Source organism: Alnus glutinosa, chromosome 1 (genome assembly GCF_958979055.1).
Source record: "Alnus glutinosa chromosome 1, dhAlnGlut1.1, whole genome shotgun sequence".
Classification (NCBI taxonomy): domain Eukaryota; kingdom Viridiplantae; phylum Streptophyta; class Magnoliopsida; order Fagales; family Betulaceae; genus Alnus; species Alnus glutinosa.
This window is the reverse complement of record NC_084886.1, coordinates 2,574,824-2,596,310: the sequence shown is the minus strand read 5'-3', so window position 1 is coordinate 2,596,310 and position 21,487 is coordinate 2,574,824. Positions and strand designations below refer to the sequence as shown.

The window sequence follows — 21,487 nt, the reverse complement described above, 5'->3', positions numbered from 1 at the left end:
GGGTACACTAATTTATTTGGTCCCTATTACGGAATTTTGCTTGTGTTCTATAAAAAATATTACAACATATGTGTTGTAGTTTTTTTAATGGTTCATATTTAATTTAAAGTTTTTTTATGATAACAAGGAGTGAAGTTAAATATCAACCATTAAAAAAAACTACCATATGCCGTATATTTTTACTCTAAATCAATTTTTTTCTCTGTACTCTCCTTTCATTAAATTCTCTCTCAAATTTTTCACCTGACTTAAACATTGAAGTATTTTTTTTGTTGGTACTTCCAAAGAGTCATTCTTGTATGTTGTATCTTAAGGGGTCTTCTTAACTAGACTATTGAAATTGACCTTTGTTCTGTTTAGCTCATCTATTTAACTGAATTATTTGGATCAACTGTATGAACAATGATGAATATGCTGCACAATCATTGTAATTGGACGGAAAAAGAAATAAAAAAGAAGAAGGGTAATTAAAGGAGGAAAATACACGTACCGGTGATTCGTCCAAGCACAACAAAAAGTTGTAAAAATGAAATGGAAGGGATGTGGAGGACAAACATTGGGTTCGTCCCCACGTTGTCCGGGTCCCATCCACAGATCAACGTTCAGATATTTGACGGTCACGAATCACAAGTAGCCAAAGTGCCAGGCACGTGACGTGTCACATGTGTTGCTGATTTCAACGTGGTGACAAACGTCCAGGGAGCAGGTGCTCTTCCAGGTAACGCCCTATTTTAAGTTCTAATTGTACCATATTAATTAACGCAACTCTAAATTAGTGGAGCTTCACATTGGTATTTGTCAGATCATCAAATTAAAAAATCAGAATTATTTGCCCAAATCATGAAATAAAGAAAATGCAAATTTGCAAGAAAATTGCAACGCACGTTCCCTTTGTTAAATTTTTTGTTTAGTGTCTTTTCTTTTTTTTTTTCTTTTTTTTATAAAACAAAATAAAAATATTAACAAACAATCAAATACACGTAACATACTTAAAAACACAAATAATAATAATAATAAAACATATTTTTACCGCATAAGAATATTTTTCATATAAAAAACGAAAACATTAGTCAAAAAACATTCACAAAGTGTATACCATAAACACATCAAAACTTAGTGATCTTGCAACTCGGGGTTAAAATGTAGGCGGGTAATAACTACACATATCTGGTATTCACTATCCGTATATCATGCATATGTGGATGCGGTTAGTAAAAGCTATTGTCTGTACGTGCGACTGCAGATATCGATTTTTATGTATGCATATGCAGATAATAACCACATATGCATACTCTTATATATATATATATATATATATATATATATATATATATATAAATTCACTTAAATGACGTTGTTTTGTGTTACCTCGTATGAGGATAGCGGTTTTTCAATATTTGTTCCCTATACACACTATAAATAGATTATGCATAAAGCTAAATAATGTATGAAATGAAATTTCATAGCAAAATAGTTAGCAAGTGTGATATGAATAATAGTGTTCAACTATAAATAATGCAGTTATGTATTTACTATAAGCATAAATTACAATTCCAAGGCCTATAACGCACATTACTTCATATGTAGATAGTGAATAATAATCATATTTAATCACCGCAATAACCTTACGGAAGTAGACAATAATCGCATAATGCGGATATGGATACCTAAAAGTTATAATCACATTATGCAGATGCGGATATTGTTAATAATCACATCCACATTTCACCCCTTACTTGCAACCACTAATAGAACGGCGTGTTAAAGGGAAGTGATGAAGTGAAGTGATAGGTAGGGTTAGGACTTACGATTAAAAACTTAACCCTAAATTCAAAACGAGTGAGAAAAAACTTATATCGCCTACCGAATCGACTTCGAAACAAAATATTTATACCGATTGCTATAAGTCGGTGGAGGTTCGACGAAGGTCAGTAGGCAATAGGCGGGCAATTTTCCCATCCTATTCCTAAGTTTGTAGCCTATTTTTTGTTTTTATTTTTTCACAAACAAGTTTAGTGGTTATACATTGTCCAATATATGATGAAATAATTTGGTTCATCTCTACTTCTGTAAGGCATTTTTATTGGGTTAGCCATGTAGTAAAAATTGGCAAAACTTCATTTTTATTTGGCTAGCTAATTTAATAAAACTTCGTTTAAATATTATTTATTTATTCACTCTAAATTTATTGGCTATCACTGATAAGTCTTGAATTATTCGATTAAAATCCCATTAAATTACGTTTGTTAGACGTAGTTTGAGTTATATATATAACATTTTGTTGTAGTTTTGTGTTATGTCTTATTTTCAGGTCTTAATTGAAATCTAGTTCAAAACACTTGAATTAGACCTGAAAATACATCAAGGGTAATTTGGTCATTTTCAAAGTTCAAGATTGATGCTGAAAAGATGAAAATCGTCTAAGGCAATTCGATCGATTGATTATTTGTACAGTCAATAATTCGATCAATATACTTTCAGTCAAACCAACTTCGATCAACAGAGATCCGATCGATCGATTCTTAGAGCATTATCAAATCGATCAATCGAAATTTGTTCGATCAACATTATATTCGTTCGATCAACTACGCGTCTTCCATAAGGTCCAGATATTTTCAAATCTTTGTGCGATCCAAATCAAAAGTTTAGTTCTATGGACAGAAATGGATGTCGACCAGCTCTGAATACTTGGCTAGAATTAACTCTTGTAGTCATTTTGTAAATCTAATTCTCTATAAATATGAGGGTTAGGATTTAGGTTTATTTATGCACTTTTTAGGGGTTTCGATTTTCTCAAGTGTATCATTTTAATTTCTTGTGTTTTTAGTTTCTTTTGATACACGTTTTATGGGCTTAAATCTAGAAAGCAACTTCCTTTGTTAAATTTCAAGTTCTATCTTATGTTTTGTTCTTCCTTTTTAACCTTTTGCAATCCGATTTTTTAGAAGTTTAATATAGTTGTTTTTAAATCATTTTTATCTTATTCCGTTACTGTTTTCATGCTTAGTCTAGTTTAACTATGTCTGGCTAAAGCCTTCCTTATGGTTTTGATCAAATCTCTTCCAAAACCATGAAGTGTTCTTGATGTTCTTGAGATTTTCTTGATATGTGTGATGATTGTGTAAGATTAAATGATATCAAAACTCATGCTAAAAGGTTTTATTATCAATATTCTAATCTATTTATTCATGAAAAATGGATTTATTTGTCTATGAGTTTCTTGGATTCTTGAGTAAAACCAACGTTCTTGAAATAGAATGATGTATTTTGCAATGGTTCTATTTTACATGATATATGTTCACCTATTAGAGTCACCTTATAGGGTATGCTAGGGAATACCGGCCGTTTCACACCTTTGGTAGCCTAAAATGTTTTTAAATTGTAATGTAACTTTTATGTGGAATAGATCGGTGTGAAATTAAATACCTTATCATTGTGGCCTAATTAGGGTTTTATATATTGTGTATGCTTATTATGATATTTTATAGAGGAATAAGCTAGGGAGCATTAATCACCTCACACATTTCGTAGTATAAATGCTTTTCAATTGTAGATTAATCTTACATAGAGTTGTTTAATGTGAAACTAATCTTACATAGAGTTGTTTAATGTGAAACTATGTGCTTTATTATTAAGTCTTAACGAAAGTGTTTTCATGTCAAGGTCGTCGTAATGGTTGACGCCCATTATGGGTTCATATCATGCATATTAAGAAGATCCATATAGAATTTAAGCATTTTATTGGTTTAGGATGTGATGCGATCATTACCCTAATTTTCTTTTAAGTTTGTTTCATTTTTCGTTTTCATTTTATCACTTGATTCGTTGCAGCTTCAATTCTACAACTTTACTTCTGTTTTTATTTTTAAGTTAAGTTAAATACGTTCCTTTAAATATCCCGTTACGCAAAACAACTCTCTAATCCTTGTGGTTCGATAACCCTTATTATAATACAATTGATTTGTATTATTGATTCGTACTATTGCGAGTAGTTCAATATATAAATTTAAAATTCACGTATGTAGTCATCTAGACTTGACGTACCAATCACTTTAGCTCAACAATGCATAAATAAACTTATAAAAAAAGTACGATTTTCTATCTTCTTTGGAAACCGTGAAAGTGAATAAATAAATAATATAAAATGAAATAAGTGAAAGTTAATAACTAAAATATAAAGTGAAATGTGTGTTTGAAGAAATGGGATAGCTAAAACATAAAAATATGATTCTTTAACTAAAATTTGCCGAGTCAGATGTGAATACTCAATATTTTAAATTATGGATTGGCTTGGTCTTTGTCTTATAACAATAGACATAGGACACTTGTCTCAATCCCAATAAATTCAATTGAAACTGAAATTAAACCCAACCTAATTCCCTAAATCATAATGCATCAACAAGCATTCGAAAGCAACTAAATTATTGCATGCAGTTTAAAATCATCTAGAACTAAGTTAATTAGGCTGGATAAACCATTTTTATTGGATATCAAGCAATGGGCATGAGATGATCTTACATGGTGTTTGGTTCGGAGAATCTAACATTCTCCCGACATCCATATTTTCAAGAATATTATATTTGAGAATTTGAATTATTGCGAGCGTAGCTAAAACACGTTTAGGAATGATTATAAATCTAGTAAGATTCATGAGAATATGAAATTCTCATATTTATATGCTACAGAAACCTAAATCGCGTCTGATACAATTTTCCTAGGCGGCGTCCGGACGATAGCTGAGGGCGTCCAGACGGACATCTGTGCAATCGACTTTCCAAATTTGCTTGAAATTATTTCATGAATAGGGCCACGTTCGGACAGTGTTGCCTTAGCGTCCGAGCGGTTGCACTTTTGCTGCACGTAATTTTCATATTAAGGCCTGAGTGTTCGGACCATGGAGTCTGACGTCCGGACAGTTGAACATCTTCTGCACGACTTGCCTTATCAAGGATAGCGTCCGGAATGAATAGCCACGTCGTCCAAATGGTTGCAGCTGTCTACCCATATCTGTGTTTTGGAAAGAAATCTTTTACTTGTCGAACACTGAAAGACGTCCGGATGTGTTGCGGAGACATAAGGACGGATGCAATTGAGAACAGTTCGAAGCTTCTGGACACAGAGGGACGTCCAAACAAAAAGTTATTGGATGCAAGGGAACTGAACTACATTGTTTTGAATCTTGCATAGAGTCTTCTTGAAGCTCATAACTGAAGTGTAGACTCTGAATAAAACAGCATCCCTGTAAACAAAAAAAAAAAATCATTATATAGAAGTGATTTTGTCCAATAGAATGCAGTCAATCACAAACTAACATGGTGTAATCGATGCCATCCCTCTGCTTGAAGCCTTTGGCCACAAGCCGGGCCTTATACCTGTCTAGGGAGCCATCTGCCTTTTGTTTCAATTTGTAGACCCACTTATTCTTAATGATGGTTCGATGAGGGGGTTGAGGGCACAAGGTCGAGGTGTGGTTGTCCATGAGGGCCTAAAATTCGAGGGCCATGGCTGCAAGCCACTCGGGATGAGCAGCAGGCTGGAGGTAAGTGGTAGGCTCATGGGGGACAGTGGTGGCAACAAAGGTTTGAATAGGGTGTTGGTAACATTGTAGACGTGAAAGTTAAGGAATGATTTGGGCTTAAGGGTGCCTGTTTGGGAGCGAGTTACCTTATAGGAGGTGTGTGGGATGAGGGCCAAAGAGGGAGGGCTGCTGTGGGAGGAACAGAGGAGGCCTAAGTGACAGGGGCAGCAGGGGCAGTAATGGCCTCAGTGGTAAGTGGCTGCAGGGGAGAGCAGGGCTCAAGTGCAGGCTGTGTGGAGAGACAAGGATCCTCTTGAGGGAGAAAGGCACCGTCAGAAGGGAAAGGGGTAGGAGGAGGGCTGGGAACAGGATCAGGAATAGGGCCAGTGTGAGGGGCTCAGGGGAAGATACAGAAGCTTCAGGGAAAGCAACTATGTTATGTGGGTGAGCAAATGTGAGAGAGTTAATGAAGAAGAAGTGCGAAGGAAGAAGAGCTGTACCTAGTGGTGAGGAGAAGTTGCCAGCAAGTAGCGGTGGTGGGAGCATCTCCTTAGCAGGAAAGCAAGTTTCATCGAACACCACATTCCTTGAGAGGTATATTCTGGAATTGGTAGGATCCATGCACTGATAACCCTTGTGGTTTGAGCTGTAACCTACAAAAATGCAATGTTTGCTTCGAAATTATAATTTATGTTTATTATATGTTCGAAGTAGAGGGTAACATGCACAAACCGAAGACTCTTAAATGGGAGTAGTTAGGTTCAAATTTAAACAGTTTGGTGAAAGGTGCATGATTTTGCAAAGTTGGATAGGGCATGCGGTTTATTAAGAACACAACAGTGATGCATACTTCAACCCAATAATTAGGAGGCAGATGAGATTGTGCTAGTAAGGCAAGACCTGTCTCCATGACACGTCGATGCTTTCTTTCAGCAACCCCATTCAACTGTGAAATGTGTGGACATGTAATCCTATGAAGGATGCCATGAGTGGACAGGTATTGCTTAAAAGTGTGGGAGATGTATTCACCACCCTCATCGGTTTATAGCATTTTTAGTTTGTATGAGAGTAAGTTTTCCATTAAGCATTTAAATTTAGCAAAGCAACCAAACATATCTTATTTATGTTTAAGAGGAAATAATCAAGAGTAACGAGAGAAATCATCAACAAAAATTGCATAATACTTGCATCCACTTATTGAGTAAATCGGGGAAGTCCATATGTAACTGTGTACAAGCTCTAAAGGGGAATGAGTTACAGTTTGAGATTTAGGAAAAGGTAATTGTTGACTCTTAACAAGTTGACAATCACTACAAACTGTAGCTTTGGCTTTAGAGTCTGTGACAGGACGCTGATTTGAATTGAGAATTTTTTGAAAAATCTTCAAGTGTGGATGTCCTAGTCGCCTATGCCAAATAAAAGAAGAAGTTTTTGCTCCAAGGAAGGCAGTGAGTGTCCAAAGCTTATTCTCAGAGAAGTTCTTTAGGTTTATTGGGTAGAGTCCTCCTTCACTAGGCCCTTGTAGGAGAATCTCTCCGGTTAGGTTTTCCTTCACAATAAAATAAGTGTTAGTTAACTTAAAGAAACATTTATTATCCTTACAAAATTTTTGTGTGGATAGAAGGTTGACGGATGCTTGTGGGCAGCATAGAACATTTTTAAGATGTAAAGTGGTTTTTGGTGTGTGTAAGAAATAGAACCAGTATGAGTTATAGAGAGCCCACCATCGTTCCCTACTGTGACAGCCTCATTGTCGTTGTATGGTTGATTGACGGACAGGTTCTCCAAGTCTGCAGTGATGTGGTTGTTGGCTCCACTGTTTGCAAGCCAATCATCTTCTCCTTGCAGGGCATTGGACTGTGAGACCATTGCAGCTAGTTCACTTAGGGGATGTCTGCCTTGGTAGGCATAATCCATCCGGTAAAAGTAGTCTAGGGCATGATGGCTACTTTTGTCACAAATCTGATAGGGAGGACGATTAGTATCTTGAACAAGTTGGCTAGAATTTGGCTTACCTTAGGTGAGGTTCCTACAGAGTTGAATAATTTATTCTGTGGGGATGAAAAGTTTCCCTTTTGATTTGAGAAACGTGACTGATTCTGCCGATGATTGGTGAACCTTGGCTTGCGGTTGTTGGGAGACATCTTCTGTGCATGCATTACAAAAGAGCTAGGTTTAATGCTGGTAGCCTGGCTGTTGAGTAGCTGTTCATGGCTGAGCAAAAAGGTCTGAAAATCTGCGAGAGACATTGACTCATCTTTTGTCATCAAAGTGAATGATGTGATGAAGGCATTGTAGCGTGGGTTTATTCCACCTATGAGATATGAGATGAGGTCTTCATCTGAGACTGGCTTTCCAACCATAGCCAGTTGATCTGCCAGGGACTTTGCAGCATGCACATATTTGGAGCATGCATTGTTTCCTTGGCGTAGAAGCTGTAGTTGTCGCCTTAGATCCTGGATGCTGGTCTTGGAGGGAGCATCATACCTGTTGGCTAAAGCAGACCACACTTGTCGTGAGGTGTTTAACCCATAGACAGTGGAGATTACCTTCTTAGATAGGGTTGCAATGAACCAGTTGAGAAGGTATTGGTCATTCTTTTCTCAGAGAGTGAATTATGGGTTCAGTTGGTTAGGAGGGTCCTTAGTAGGACCAGGAATATACATTGGTGGGCATGGTTTTGTGACATCAACAATACCCACGAGGTCATTGGTGTGGAGTATGGGCTGGAATTGATACACCCAGGCCATGTAATTTTGCTCGTCTAACTATAACTTATGAGCAACATGAGAGTGGATATTTGGAATGGTGAAGGGAGTAGCAGTGCCAGCAATGATAAGTCTTGAAATATTCTATTCAAGACCCCTTAATTTATGTTTGTTATACCTAGTTTATGTTGTATATATAACGTTTTGTTATAGTTTCGTATTATGTCTTATTTTCAGATCTTAGTTGAAATCTAGTTCAAAACACTTGAATTAGACTTGAAAATACATTAAGGGTAATTTGGTCATTTCCAGAGTTCAAGGTTGATCCTGAAAAGATAAAAATCATCCAAGGCATTTCGATCGATTGATTATTTGTACAGTCGATAATTCGATCGATTGACTTTCAGTCAACCCAACTTTGATCAATCGAAATGCGATCAATCGATTCTCAGAACATGATAAAATCGATCGATCGACATATATTCGATCGATCGATTTCGTATCTTCCAGAAGGTCCAGATATTTTCAAATCTTTGTGCGATCCAAATCAAAAGTTGAGTTCTATGGACACGATGGCGACCAACTCTGAATACTTTGTTAGAATTAACTCCTGTAGTCTTTTTGTAAATCCAATTCTTTATAAATATAAGGATTAGGATTTAGGTTTTTTTTTATGCATCTTTTGGGGGTTTCGAATTTTCTCAGGTATATCACTTAATTTCTTGTGTTTTTAGTTTCCTTTGATGCACGTTTTCTGGGCCAAAATCCAGAGAGCAACTTCTTCTTTTTCTTCTTTGTTCTTTATGTTATAGCTTAGGTTTTATTTTCTTTTTGTAATCCGAATTTCATAATTTTAATATAGTTGTTTTTGATTCATTTTCTTATTGTTTCTTTACTGTTTTCCATATAATTAATGTCTAGATTAGTTTATTTCATGTATAGTTAAACCATTTCTTAAGGTTTTGATCAAATCTTTTCCAAAAGCCATGAAGTGTTCTTGATGTTCTTGAGATTTTCTTGATATGTGTAATGATTGTACAAGACTATAGGATATCAAAACTCATGCTGGTTTTGATATCAATATTCCAATCTATTTACTCATGAAAAAGGGATTTACTTGTCTATGGGTTTAAACCAACGTTCTTGAAATAGAACGATGTTTTTTGCAATGATTTGAATTTGACATGATATGTGTTTTCCTATTAGAGTTACCTTATAGGGTATGATAGGGAATACCGGTCGTTTCACACATTTGGTAATTTAAAACGTTTTTCAATTGTAGTGTAATTTTGATGTGGAATAGATCGGTGTGAAACTAGATTCCTTATTATTGTGGCCTAATTAGGGTTTTTATGTATTGTATATGCTTATTAGGATGTTTTATAGAGTAGTAAGCTAGGGAGTATTAATCACCCCACACTTTTTGTAGTGTAAACGTTGTTCAATTGTAGTTTAAAATCTTTACATGGAGTTGTTTAATGTGAAACTAGGTGCTTTATTATTACGTCTTAACAAAAGTGTTTTCATGTCGAGGTCGTCGTAATGGTTGACGCCCATTACGCGCACATATCATGCATGTTAGGAAGATCCATATAGACTGTAAGCATTTCATTGGTTGAGGATTTGATAAGATCCTTACCCTAAGTTTATTTTAAGTTTGTTTTATTTTATAGTTTTCAATCTCTTGATTCGCTGTAGCTTCAATTCTACAACTTTACTTTTGTTTTTATTTTTAAGTTAAGTTAAATACGTTCATTTGAATATCGCGTTATGCAAAACAACCCCTCAATCTCTGTGGTTTGATAACACTTACTATAGTATAATTGATACGTACTATTGTGAAGTGGTTCAATATATAAATTTAAAATTCACGTACGTAGTCATCGATACTCGAGCGTACCAAGCAGCAACGTTTGATGCAACATTGGTGGCAGTAACAGTGTTTGAGGATTCGGCCATTTGGTGATGATTTTCGGTGTGAACTGTGTAAGGCTTTGATGCCATGCAAAAACAGAGAATTGAAATGAACTTGGAAGCTTGAAATTCCAAGCTGTGTATTGTATTTCTTATATAGGGATTTACAGCGTAGGCTTTTTACAAGGAAAGAATATGTATACAATGATACTATACAGCTAGAGAAAGTTAAATAAGGCGAGAATAATCTAAGAGAGGAAGAAAACAAAGCAGAGAAGGGAAGAACATAAAAATCACTACAATATGGAAACTAGCCGTTGAGCAGCAAGTTTGCGTATTCGGGTATAAGGGTGTGCATGATCACATGGATGTGATCATGCTTGATTCCTATGATCATGCTTGATTGTTCCTGATTGCGTGATGCAAGGGATTATGCTGTTGATTGCACAATACTCAGTCATTTTTTAGGATCCTTATGATCTACTGTCTCAATAGATATTTCATCGTGGATAATAATCTAATTTTTTTTAACTAGAATGAAAAATAAAGTATATGTAATATATTTAGACCAATGGTCATAACCATTAGAAATCAATGGTGATGAAAACTCTTAAGGACCAAATGGTCATAAGCCAAGATTCAATCACAAGACTCATAACCATTAGCAATTCAATGGTCATGAAAACTTTTATTTTCCAAAAACTTAATATCATGTATCTATACATCAACCCAAAAATTGAAAACCATCCACACCAATTCAAGGTTATAATCAACATAACGGGATTGTTCGACAAAACTTTTTCGAGAATTTTTTTTACTTTTTGGTTGTAATAGGACACAACCGTAAAAATAATTTTAAATATTTTATGTTTTAAGTTTTTTGTTAATATTTTTTATTTTTTATTAAAAAAAAAAAAAAAATCCTAAAAGGGCATTATACAGAACCCAATGAAACTTGGTTAACTAGCAAAGAATTTTTGTTGATCCACACAAGACTTGACTTAGCCAACGTCAACGTTGGAGAAGTGTTCCACTGCAATCATCCCGCAAGCTCACAGCCACTCGATTTCAGACATCTCGTGGGACCCAAAAAACTGCCTCAAAAGCTGAAATCTGACCGTTCTTTAGCCACCGTCAGATATAAAACTAAACGATAATTCGCAATGGCAAAAGAGAAAAAGAGCAAGCCCAGAGAGACAGAGAGAGAGAGAGAGGGGGGTCAGTGGGTGTGTTGTTTGTGTTTGATTGCCAAGAAAGGTATCGAAGGAACGCGCACATACACACTCACGCTCACACGCACAACCATGATGCAGAAATTGAGAATTCCAGTTCGATTTGGCTTATATGTTTGTCGTTGTTGAAATGGGTGGAGCAATCACCAACTCCTGTGCGTTGAGTTGCTGCTTTCGCTTGAGATCCAAGCCTGCCTCGCCATCACCGACACTTTCTTCTTATTATTCATCCTCGCGCTCCTCAAAGCGCCCTTCTCGACCATGATCCTCTGCCCTAAACGCTCTCTTGGATCTCAACCGCAGGTCCACCCCTACCACCTCCAACAGAGATACCTCCTCTCTCATTCTCATGGACCCCGCTACCTCTCGCCCCGCTGTAGTCATCGACAACGGCACCGGGTACGCCTTTATGCATCTCTGCATTTAAACTCGTACTTGCATATGTATTGTATATAGGCGCACAAACTGTTTGACGAAATGCCCTATCGGTTCTCCCTTAAACTTTGTCTTCTTGTACCACCTGTTTGATGGAGAGGCCCAATTGGGTTTGCTTAATTTTTGCTATAATCATGTGGGTTTGTATGTCTTTAATTTATACCACCTCACAGTGACACCAGATGTTTGACAAAATAATTGATACAATTGGGTTTTCTATAAGTTCTCGACCTTTATTTTTTTTTTTTTTTTCATTGCAGTTATACTAAGATGGGATTCGCCGGTAACGTTGAGCCGTGCTTCATCGCTCCGACAGTAGTTGCCGTGAACGAATCGTTTCTGAATCAATCACGAAGCTCTTCCAAAGCCAATTGGCTAGCGCAGCACAGTGCTGGCGTAATGGCCGATCTTGACTTCTTCATAGGGGACGAGGCGCTTGCGAGATCTCGATCTAGCAGTACTTACAATCTCAGCTATCCAATTCGGCATGGGCAGGTGGACAATTGGGACGCAATGGAGCGGTTCTGGCAGCAGTGTATATTTAACTATTTGCGGTGTGATCCAGAAGATCATTACTTTCTGTTGACAGAGAGCCCGCTTACTGCACCCGAGAATCGCGAGTATACTGGTGAAATTATGTTCGAGACGTTCAATGTTCCTGGGCTTTATATAGCTGTGAATTCGGTGCTCGCTCTTGCGGCTGGGTACACGACGTCTAAGGTTGGTTTTGATATTCAAGAATTGTATTGTATTTTTTGGATTTAGAGGCTTGGCATTAACTGTTTTTTGTTAATTGAAGAATGATGTTCAAATTAGTCCAAAATGAATTAGAATAGTGGAATTATTGAATTCGATTGAAATTCTAGTTTATTCATTTAGGTTACTACAACAAAGAGAGTTTGTTAAACTTGATTGAGAATTCGATAGAGGCCTCATGTACTGCTGAGAAATGATAGTAACAAACTCATTTACTATTATTTGGGCGAAAAATATGTGACTTTTATATGATAATTCTTAACTTCTTAGTTCTTTAGAAAACTTACATGGAGGAGTCGGACATAAGGCATTCAAAAACACACCTGTATGATACAGCTACACACTCACATCTGGTCCTCATGACAACACTACAGGCGCACCACACAAACATTATATACTCCCTCATAGACTCAAACCTTAGGCTAGCTCAAACTTACGCTTCTGCAAATCAATCAGACATTCACACGAAAGCACCTTGCTTCACTTTACATGAAGGTTCCAATATTTATATGCATGCAGGTTTTAGCCAAGCTGTAGGTCTAGATTGTTCCATAAAGGTAGTGACATATTTTCAAGGATGAATATCAAGTGGGTGGGTGAAAGGGAGGAGAGAGGAGGTAGTGTTGCAATTTCTAGAGAGTCGCATGACTCAGTTTTTAATTCTATTCCCCAAAAAAGGGGGGAGGTACCAGCTTGATGAAGCTCTTATTATAAGATTTCTTTCACAATATGGCATATTAATCTTACAAACTTTGTTATGCACAGGTTCAACCCATTAACTCGAACACCTTTTCTCTTCTTATATACGTTTCTGCCCAAATAAGAAAACCAGAATGAATTTACTATTCTGCCAAGAATGTTGTGTTGCCTGGAAACTTGGCAGGGATTGTTTTGTTTTCTCTGTTGGTTTTTATTGTTATTATTACAGAGTAAATTGGTTCTGTTAATATTATGTACTTCCATTAAAGAGTTCTTAATTTTGTGATTGAAATCTACATATATCGGCCTATCTATCTAGATCTGTGTACACATGCACCTTTCTAATGTTATCATTAATATTTATTTTATATTTTCCATTTAGATTGACCTACAGTTCTTCTTAGTGTGAGATGACAGGGGTTGTAGTGGATGTTGGAGATGGGGCTACTCATGTTGTACCTGTTGCAGATGGTTATGTCATTGGGAGTAGCATTAAGTCAATTCCTATTACTGGGAAAGATGTTACTCTTTTTGTCCAGCAGCTCATGCGGGTATGTTCTCTTTGAATCTCATCATACAAACTGTAAGTTAATTGGTTGTTCTGGCTTTGTTTGGAAGGTAAATGTTGTCAAATGTGTACCCATTATTGCATCCCTGTTATCACAATTTTTTGTTGGCAAAGATTCTATAGTCGCAATGAGATTTATTTAGGTTGTGGAATTTGAAGACCCAGTTGACCTATGATGAAGGGTAGTAACGTTGACATAATTATTTAATTAGCAATAAACAAATGAACATGAAATAACAAAAAAGGCTTGGTGTTTGGCTTCTACAGCAATGGGCGTTCCTTAGATGTAATTCCTGGAATATCTTGGTCTTAATTTTAAGGACCTCATTAAAGAAACCACTCATTGTTAGATTCATATGGGCTGGATTTATTGAATGCCATCAATTCAACATGTTAGTGCACTGATATCTAAGAGAAAAAAAAATGTGGTCCATTTGACAGATTATTGTCCGACGCTCCTCGTTGTTTTATTTGTACGGATCTGTCTGCATGAATATATAAAAACGATAAAATTTTGAACTCCTTTCAATGACTAATTTGTGGACTCTTTTGTTTCTTGTAGGAAAGAGGGGAGAATGTGCCCCCTGAAGACTCGTTTGAAGTAGCTCAGAAAGTGAAGGAAATGTATTGCTACACTTGTTCAGACATTGTCAAGGTGTGCTTACTTTTATAGCAGTTTGAGTTGAACAAATATTGCTACAAATGGGTGCAGTTTTTCTTTCTTACGTTGTCCTGGGCATTATATTGCAAGTTTGAATCTCTTCATATTACTTTCTCCACTGGGCAATTGTGTGAATCTGTATATTCAGTCTAGAAATTACTTGATGATAACTCTCATTTCTCCAATGATTTCAGGAGTTCAATAAGCATGATAAAGAATCAGCAAAGTATATTAAGCAATGGAGAGGCATTAAACCAAAGACGGGGGCACCATACTCTTGTGATATTGGCTATGAACGATTTCTTGGCCCTGAGGTTTGATCTATCTTATCTTTGACTCTCTACTCCATCCCAACCCCTCAGTTCATTATACTGAATGAACATTAGGTGGTTGTCCAAACTTAATGAGCTATAGTCTTGATTATTTAAAAAATTTAAGCAACCACGCTGTTGTTCACTATGATGTTGGTAGGAGCTGGCAATTGGGACCTGTTATAACCATAGGATTTGGTTGGTTTTAGCTGTCTCACTAAATTTGCCCTTATATAAGGATATCTTTGTTAATCATTTGATAAACCATAAGCAGATTATTCCAGTTCTGGGTTTTCTAGTAAATGTTCAATGGAGTTGTTATTTTGTTTTCAGTGATGAATCCATTATAATGAAACGTTCACTCATAATTTTAGCCTTGACACTACCATTTTTGTTGATCCTGGTTGTATTAAATTGATATTCCACATGGCCTGTTGGATGTCTTATCTACTAGGAATAGCAATCCAACACAGTATGAGGTTGGGTGAACCGATTGCAGGTATATAAATTTCAGGAGATCATCATTTACTTCCATCTGAGATTTACCCATAAACAGTCTCGTCAAGGTGTTAGCAACATACATTAGATAAATCTTCTCAAACAATTAGAGCCAACTCCTCCATTTATGGAACAAAAAGATAAGGAAGTTTACCCTTCAAAATTATCCATGATGTCAAGTTTTGGCTTTGGCCACTGTATATGCAAGTTCTCATAAACATTAATGTCAGTGATACAATTGCAAAGATTATGGGCTTGTTTGGAAATGCCAGGAATGGAACAGAATAGTGGGCGTCACTATTCGCAGTTTTTTTTAAATTTTTTTTTTTTACAATTTCCAATAACAATTAACATCAAAATATTCTAACTTTTTCCACTTTTTATATCACATCAATAATTTTTTTATTACTATTCAAATAAAAAATTCACTTTTTTTTTTTTTTTTTTTTTTTTTCACTTTTCTATACAAATTCTTTTTACTTAATATCACATCATCACTTTTTACTAATTTCAAAATTAACAACCCACTACTCTGTTCTATACAAGTATTTGCCAAACAACACCTATGTGTTCAATAATTACTGTATAAAACTTGGAAAACATTTATGAAAGAGGTCGGAAATAATACACACTGGTGAACTTTTCTGCTTTTGAATAGCTTTTCACCAACTGCATACTGCTGAACTTTGTTCTGGCAATTTGTTTGACTTGTCTTATAGGTTTTCTTTAATCCTGAGATTTATAGCAGCGAGTTTACTACCCCTTTACCAGCTGTAATCGACAAGTGTATTCAGTCTGCACCAATTGACACAAGAAGAGCTTTGTATAAGGTGAAGTACGATGGCTCTGAGAAAATTATGCAAACTTTATTCTTGGATGTGTCATATTCCAATGGAATATTGATAGTAGGCATGTTGGTGGACTCATGTGTACTGATGTGGGCTTGTTAAATCGATCTTGATATTTAGGTGGATTTGTAACTCCATTTATCAATTTCTTAATACTTTGTGGCATAATTTCTTTTGACTATCATGATCCAATAGTCTTTAACTTAAGATCATGATTGTTTGATCTCCTGGACTGTGGCATGGATATTTCTCTTTTGATCTATCATATGGTTATTTGAATTGCATTTGTTTCAAGGTTCAAACACTTTCCTATACCAGTTTTTATTTTTCTGCAGTAATGAAAGGTTATTGTTACCTTAAAAAAAGGGTTATTGTTGTATGCCCTCTTGTATTTTTGAATTTTCTCAGGTTTTGCTTTGTGTATAACAATTTACTTTACAACTCACTGATTTTGTTTTTGTCTTTTTGCTTTGTTCCTTTATTCTCAGAATATAGTGTTGTCAGGAGGCTCAACCATGTTCAAAGACTTCCACAGGAGGTTGCAACGGGATCTTAAGAAGATTGTGGATGCCAGGGTTCTTGCATCCGAAGCTCGATTTGGTGGGGAAGTAAAAGTAAGAATCTTTAGTATACGCTTTCTTTGTCTGTTTTTGTTTTATATATAATGTGTGTGGCTAATCATGATATGAAAAGGCTAAGCATTATTTATTGGTGCTCTCTTGCTCCCTCCCTTCTTGGCCTTCAGTCACAACCAGTAGAAGTCAATGTAGTCAGCCACCCAATCCAGAGATTCGCAGTTTGGTTTGGAGGCTCTGTCCTTGCATCAACACCCGAATTTTTCGCGGTATGAATTTTGCCCTCACATCTGAATGGACCGAAACAATAATGATTATTATATATAAGTTTCCTTTTCTCACATGAACCCTAGAGTTTATTTTCTGCTGTACTGTAGAAGGCATATTATGGTTGCTCTGTGGGTGCTGTTGACTATTCCACTTTTTGGCGTTGCATATTACCTGTTCAACCCACTTATTTAGTTAAATGGGATTGTCTTGCATGTCCCTTCTCAAGAATCAAGGGGGACTATTTCATTGGTATCGGAGAAGACAATAACATGGAAACTTATACAGATTTAAAATTCTAACCAGTGTAAAGAGAACTTTAGAAGCTTGAAAGTTTGGGAATAAGCTGGAGTTTGGCATTCCTGATTAGTGTGATGTTCGCAGTAATAAAATTGCATTACATCAATTTTAACTTATTTGAAAACCAGCTTACCTCATTTGACTCGTTCAGAGAGTATTCTCTCAGAATAATCATTAATGTCACCCAATTTAAAATATTCATTGTCTGATTTTGATTTTTGACTGGAAGTTGTGCTACATGTGCAGGCTTGCCATACAAAAGCAGAATATGAGGAATATGGTGCAAGCATATGCCGAACTAATCCTGTTTTCAAGGGGATGTATTGATGCAAAAAACCATTTTGGCTGATCTTGATTTTGTGATTGAGATACTCGATGGAATGCCTCATCATTTCCACTTTCCATATGTAGCTCAGTTCACTCCCTGGGCCCTTGTCTTCCTTGGCACTCATGCTTTCTTGGGTTGGTGAGGAGGTGGTGTAAAATATATTTAGTTTCATTTTTGTAACAATATATGGGTTTCCTATATCCATTCTTTCATTAGGGGGGGCGGTCTTCACAGTTCTTCTCTTAGCAGCCAATGGGAAATGGCCATTGTCATTGGGGTAAACGTTAACGGAGTTTATATGCATTTTTAGTGTTCAGCTTAGGTAGTGTTTGATAAAGATATATTTTTTGAATCAAGAGTGGTTAGTCCACCAATTGCTTTCTAAGTCGCACTCTATACTCTGGGTACAATTTTTGTACGTGTTCTTTTGTACTTATCAATTATCATACCCTTTTAAGTGAAATCATCTAGTGGAGAATTTTCAAGTGAAATGGAGAATGAAGTGTACATGGTGTTGCATTATTTAAAAATTTTAAATAATGCGACAATATATTTATTAGACGTGTGAAATCTAATTTGCATTATAATATAGATCGGGACAAAATTACTTTCCTGGCTTGGCCTCTGAATCTCATTTCATGGTTTATTCATACGTTTCGTTTGTTTCAATGTAAAACGTTTTTTGAAAATTGTTTTTCCTACTTTTTGGGTGTTTGGTATGATTGAAAATTGTTGTCAAATCAAAGACATTTTCGATTGACCCAAAAAACTCTATTTAATTTTTGTAAAATAGTTTTCAATTTTTTTTAAAATTGTAAACTATTTTTCGAGTTTGAACTTTTACTTTTTAGATTGCCGGATTAACGTCAGAACTTTGTCAAAACTCAAATTTTTAGGTTAAGGCCCAAACTCATGGAGCATGAACGAGATCGTACTTGCATATTGCAATCGGAATCTCTTGAAAAAAGGATGCTATCTACAAGCAATGATGCATTCTGCCAATCTTTCATTGGTTCTGAATTTCTCAATTTTCGTCACCTTTATCTACTTCTTACTTATTGACTGTTTAATTTGACCCTATTGCCCCTTGGTGGCTTCAATTTGAAAATTCACTTTAGAGGTCTTCTTTTAAATAATACATAACCACAACAGATTTGGATAGAGTGTAAATTGTGTAATATCCTAAAGGCCGGTTTCGGGCGGCCGAAACCCCAAGTTAAGCCACCCGACAATGCTTTTTTGTTGTTGTTGGTGTTGTTTATATTGTTCATTTTAAGTGAATATATATATATATATAAAGAAATTTAAAAAAGAAAAAAAGAAATTATAGCACCCGATTGAATACCTAAAAAGAAAGAAAATTGGTACGTCACTGTCATTCATCTAACATCACTTGCTCCTTCTTCCAGTCTCATTTATTGTATGTCAGTGCTGGGTAACCGATGCTTGAAGTAGGTTACAACTTACAATGTCGATGGTGATTGAAATGAGTTTTAGGTGTCTCCTGAATTTCATTACTGCTTTCTCTCTCTCTCTCTCTTCTTTTTGTGTGTGTAATATTGGAGCATTTGGTAAGCAAGACAAAGCAACAAAATTAGAGAAATGCTCCGGGTTTTCAGATAATTACAGAGGGAGCTTACACACTTTTTTTTTTTTTTAAAATAAAAAAAAAAAACTGATATTGTGCAACTCCTCGTTTCGAGCAAAAATACAGATGTAGTTATTAGAAATATCTGCATCCGCATAATGCGGTTATCAATTTTAGGTATCTGCATTCGCATTATGCGAATACCATCCGCATTCGCGCGGGTATTGCGATTATTATTCGTTGTTCGCATATGAGGTCATGAGCGAATTACTATTTAAATCTATGTGTAGGGTTAAATAATACGGTTTACTATATGCAAGCTTAAATAAATTAAGATTTCACTTGTTACACAATTTATGATTATCAACCATAGATGGTCATTGTCTTATAAAGTAATCGAGATTTAGATTACCCAAAAAAAAAAAAAAAAAAGTAAATATAGTGAAATATGACTTTGAGATGAATCAGATGATAGTGAAAAAAACTCAACATAACCTAAATGTCCTAAACTTACTAAATTCAAAACGACATTGTTTTATTGAATTTAATTAAATATATATTATATATAAAGGGAATGCGGATACGGTTAATAACTGCACCCGCATACCTTAAAATCGATATCTACATTTATATATGAAGATAATAAGTTTTGATAATTATACCTGCACGTGCAAATATCGGATGCGTGCGATTATTATTCGCCCATATTTTTACCCCCAGCTCCTCGTTGTCTGAGAGCATCTTTTACAGATATTTTTATATTTTGCTTTATGACCTATTTTACTCATCCAACAGACACTTCAAAATATAGTGCTTTCATCTATTTTGCTAGAGCCTTTTTTATTATTATTTTCTATCTCCTTTGTCTCAACTTTCACGATTAAAAATACATTAAAAAATATCATTTAAAGAAAATAAAGAATATGATAAATAGTCTATTAGAATTTGTATTAAAAAGTTTATAGTAAGAATAATAATAATAAAAAATAAGTATTTCGAGAAGGTATTTTTCCATCTCTCGCATGAAGAAAGATGAATGAGAAAAGGAAAAATAGCAGATCTGTTGAAAAACTCGATGCTCCTTTCTTTTGGATAAGGGAATCAAAAACAAAAAAATTGAGGGACGATTTCAAAGAGCAAAAGAAAAGAAACCGAAGAAATCTGAGCTAAAGAGAGGACCATCTGAGAACTTTTGGGAATCAAAAACCTCAAAGCCCATCGGGAATCGAAAAGCTCCGGTGAGGGACGAGGATTTATTGTTCAGACCCACGAAGGTTTTCTTGTTCTAGACGTTGAGACCCAAAGACAGCCGATGATGTTCTCTGACGTTTTCAAAGTTTTGATACTTGTTGAGATGCAGATAATTTTGCAACACAATTATTAGATTTGTGCAACTTTCATTTAGATTCCACAAATCTAATTATTAAGGAAAAATGTGATTTATAATTCTTGATATTATTTTTACTAATTTTATAATTAAATATTCAAATTTTAAAAAAGTGTCAATTGAAAGTATTAATTTTTTAAATTTTAAAATTTGATAAAATTTTCTGTTAAATCATATTAAAATTTTTAAAATACCCTTATTTTTTTAAAAATAAAATAAAAAAAATATATTGCAAAGATTTAGGTATTTGTTAGAATTTAACAGAATTTACAAAAATACCTATACATAAAACTTTGAAAAGTTTATAATTTTTTTCTTTAAAAAATAAGGATATTTTAAAATTTTTAATAGGATTTAACAGAAAATTTTAATTGAAGGTTAAAATTTTAAAAAAATTAAAAATTAAATATCATAAATCGATATTTTTTAAAATTTAAGTATTTAATTGTAAAATTTATAAAAAATTAAAAATTATAAGTAAACTTTTCATAATAAATAATTTGAAAAGAAATCGTACAGAGATGCATTATTACATTAGATAAAAAAAAAAAAACAAAAAAAATTAATTCTCTTTTCTTAAGCTGACGTGACATTTGTCATGTCAACGTGTAAGCCGTAATTTTTTGTCACGAAATGTTTGTTTTTATTATCTATTCATTTTTTGTCAATCTCGTATAAAATATTTTTATGTATAAATGCATTATTATATTTGTAAAATTTTACATATGAGTTTTATAAGTTTAATAATAATTTTTTTAAAAAAAGAAGAAAAAAAAATATGCCATTTTTTTTTTTTTAATGTATACCCGTGGTATTTCTCACGAAATTAACATGTAAAGGGCGCATTGAACGTACATAACACCCAAAAAAAAGTTGTTCAAAAAAAAAAAAACA

At 34.8% G+C, this 21,487-nt stretch overlaps 1 protein-coding gene across 1 annotated transcript; it reads left to right on the top strand.

Annotated features, from left to right (window-relative positions):
* The first annotated feature begins 11,308 nt into the window (after positions 1–11,308).
* LOC133865611 (actin-related protein 3) lies at positions 11,309–18,081 on the top strand. The gene is made up of 9 exons (XM_062302031.1): positions 11,309–11,771; positions 12,068–12,527; positions 13,667–13,813; positions 14,393–14,485; positions 14,686–14,805; positions 16,020–16,130; positions 16,637–16,762; positions 16,894–16,992; positions 17,537–18,081. The coding sequence occupies exons 1-9, from the start codon at positions 11,722–11,724 to the stop codon at positions 17,615–17,617; spliced, it is 1,287 nt and encodes a 428-aa protein (XP_062158015.1). The 5' UTR covers positions 11,309–11,721; the 3' UTR covers positions 17,618–18,081.
* Positions 18,082–21,487: the final 3,406 nt, after the last annotated feature.

Excerpts from the sequence above, each read along its gene's own strand:
- LOC133865611 (XM_062302031.1), top strand. The coding sequence starts at position 11,722 with ATGGACCCCGCTACCTCTCGCCCCGCTGTAGTCATCGACAACGGCACC. Across the intron at positions 11,772-12,067 it reads GTCATCGACAACGGCACCGG|TTATACTAAGATGGGATTCG; the intron begins GTACGCCTTTAT and ends TTTTCATTGCAG. Across the intron at positions 12,528-13,666 it reads CTGGGTACACGACGTCTAAG|TGTGAGATGACAGGGGTTGT; the intron begins GTTGGTTTTGAT and ends AGTTCTTCTTAG.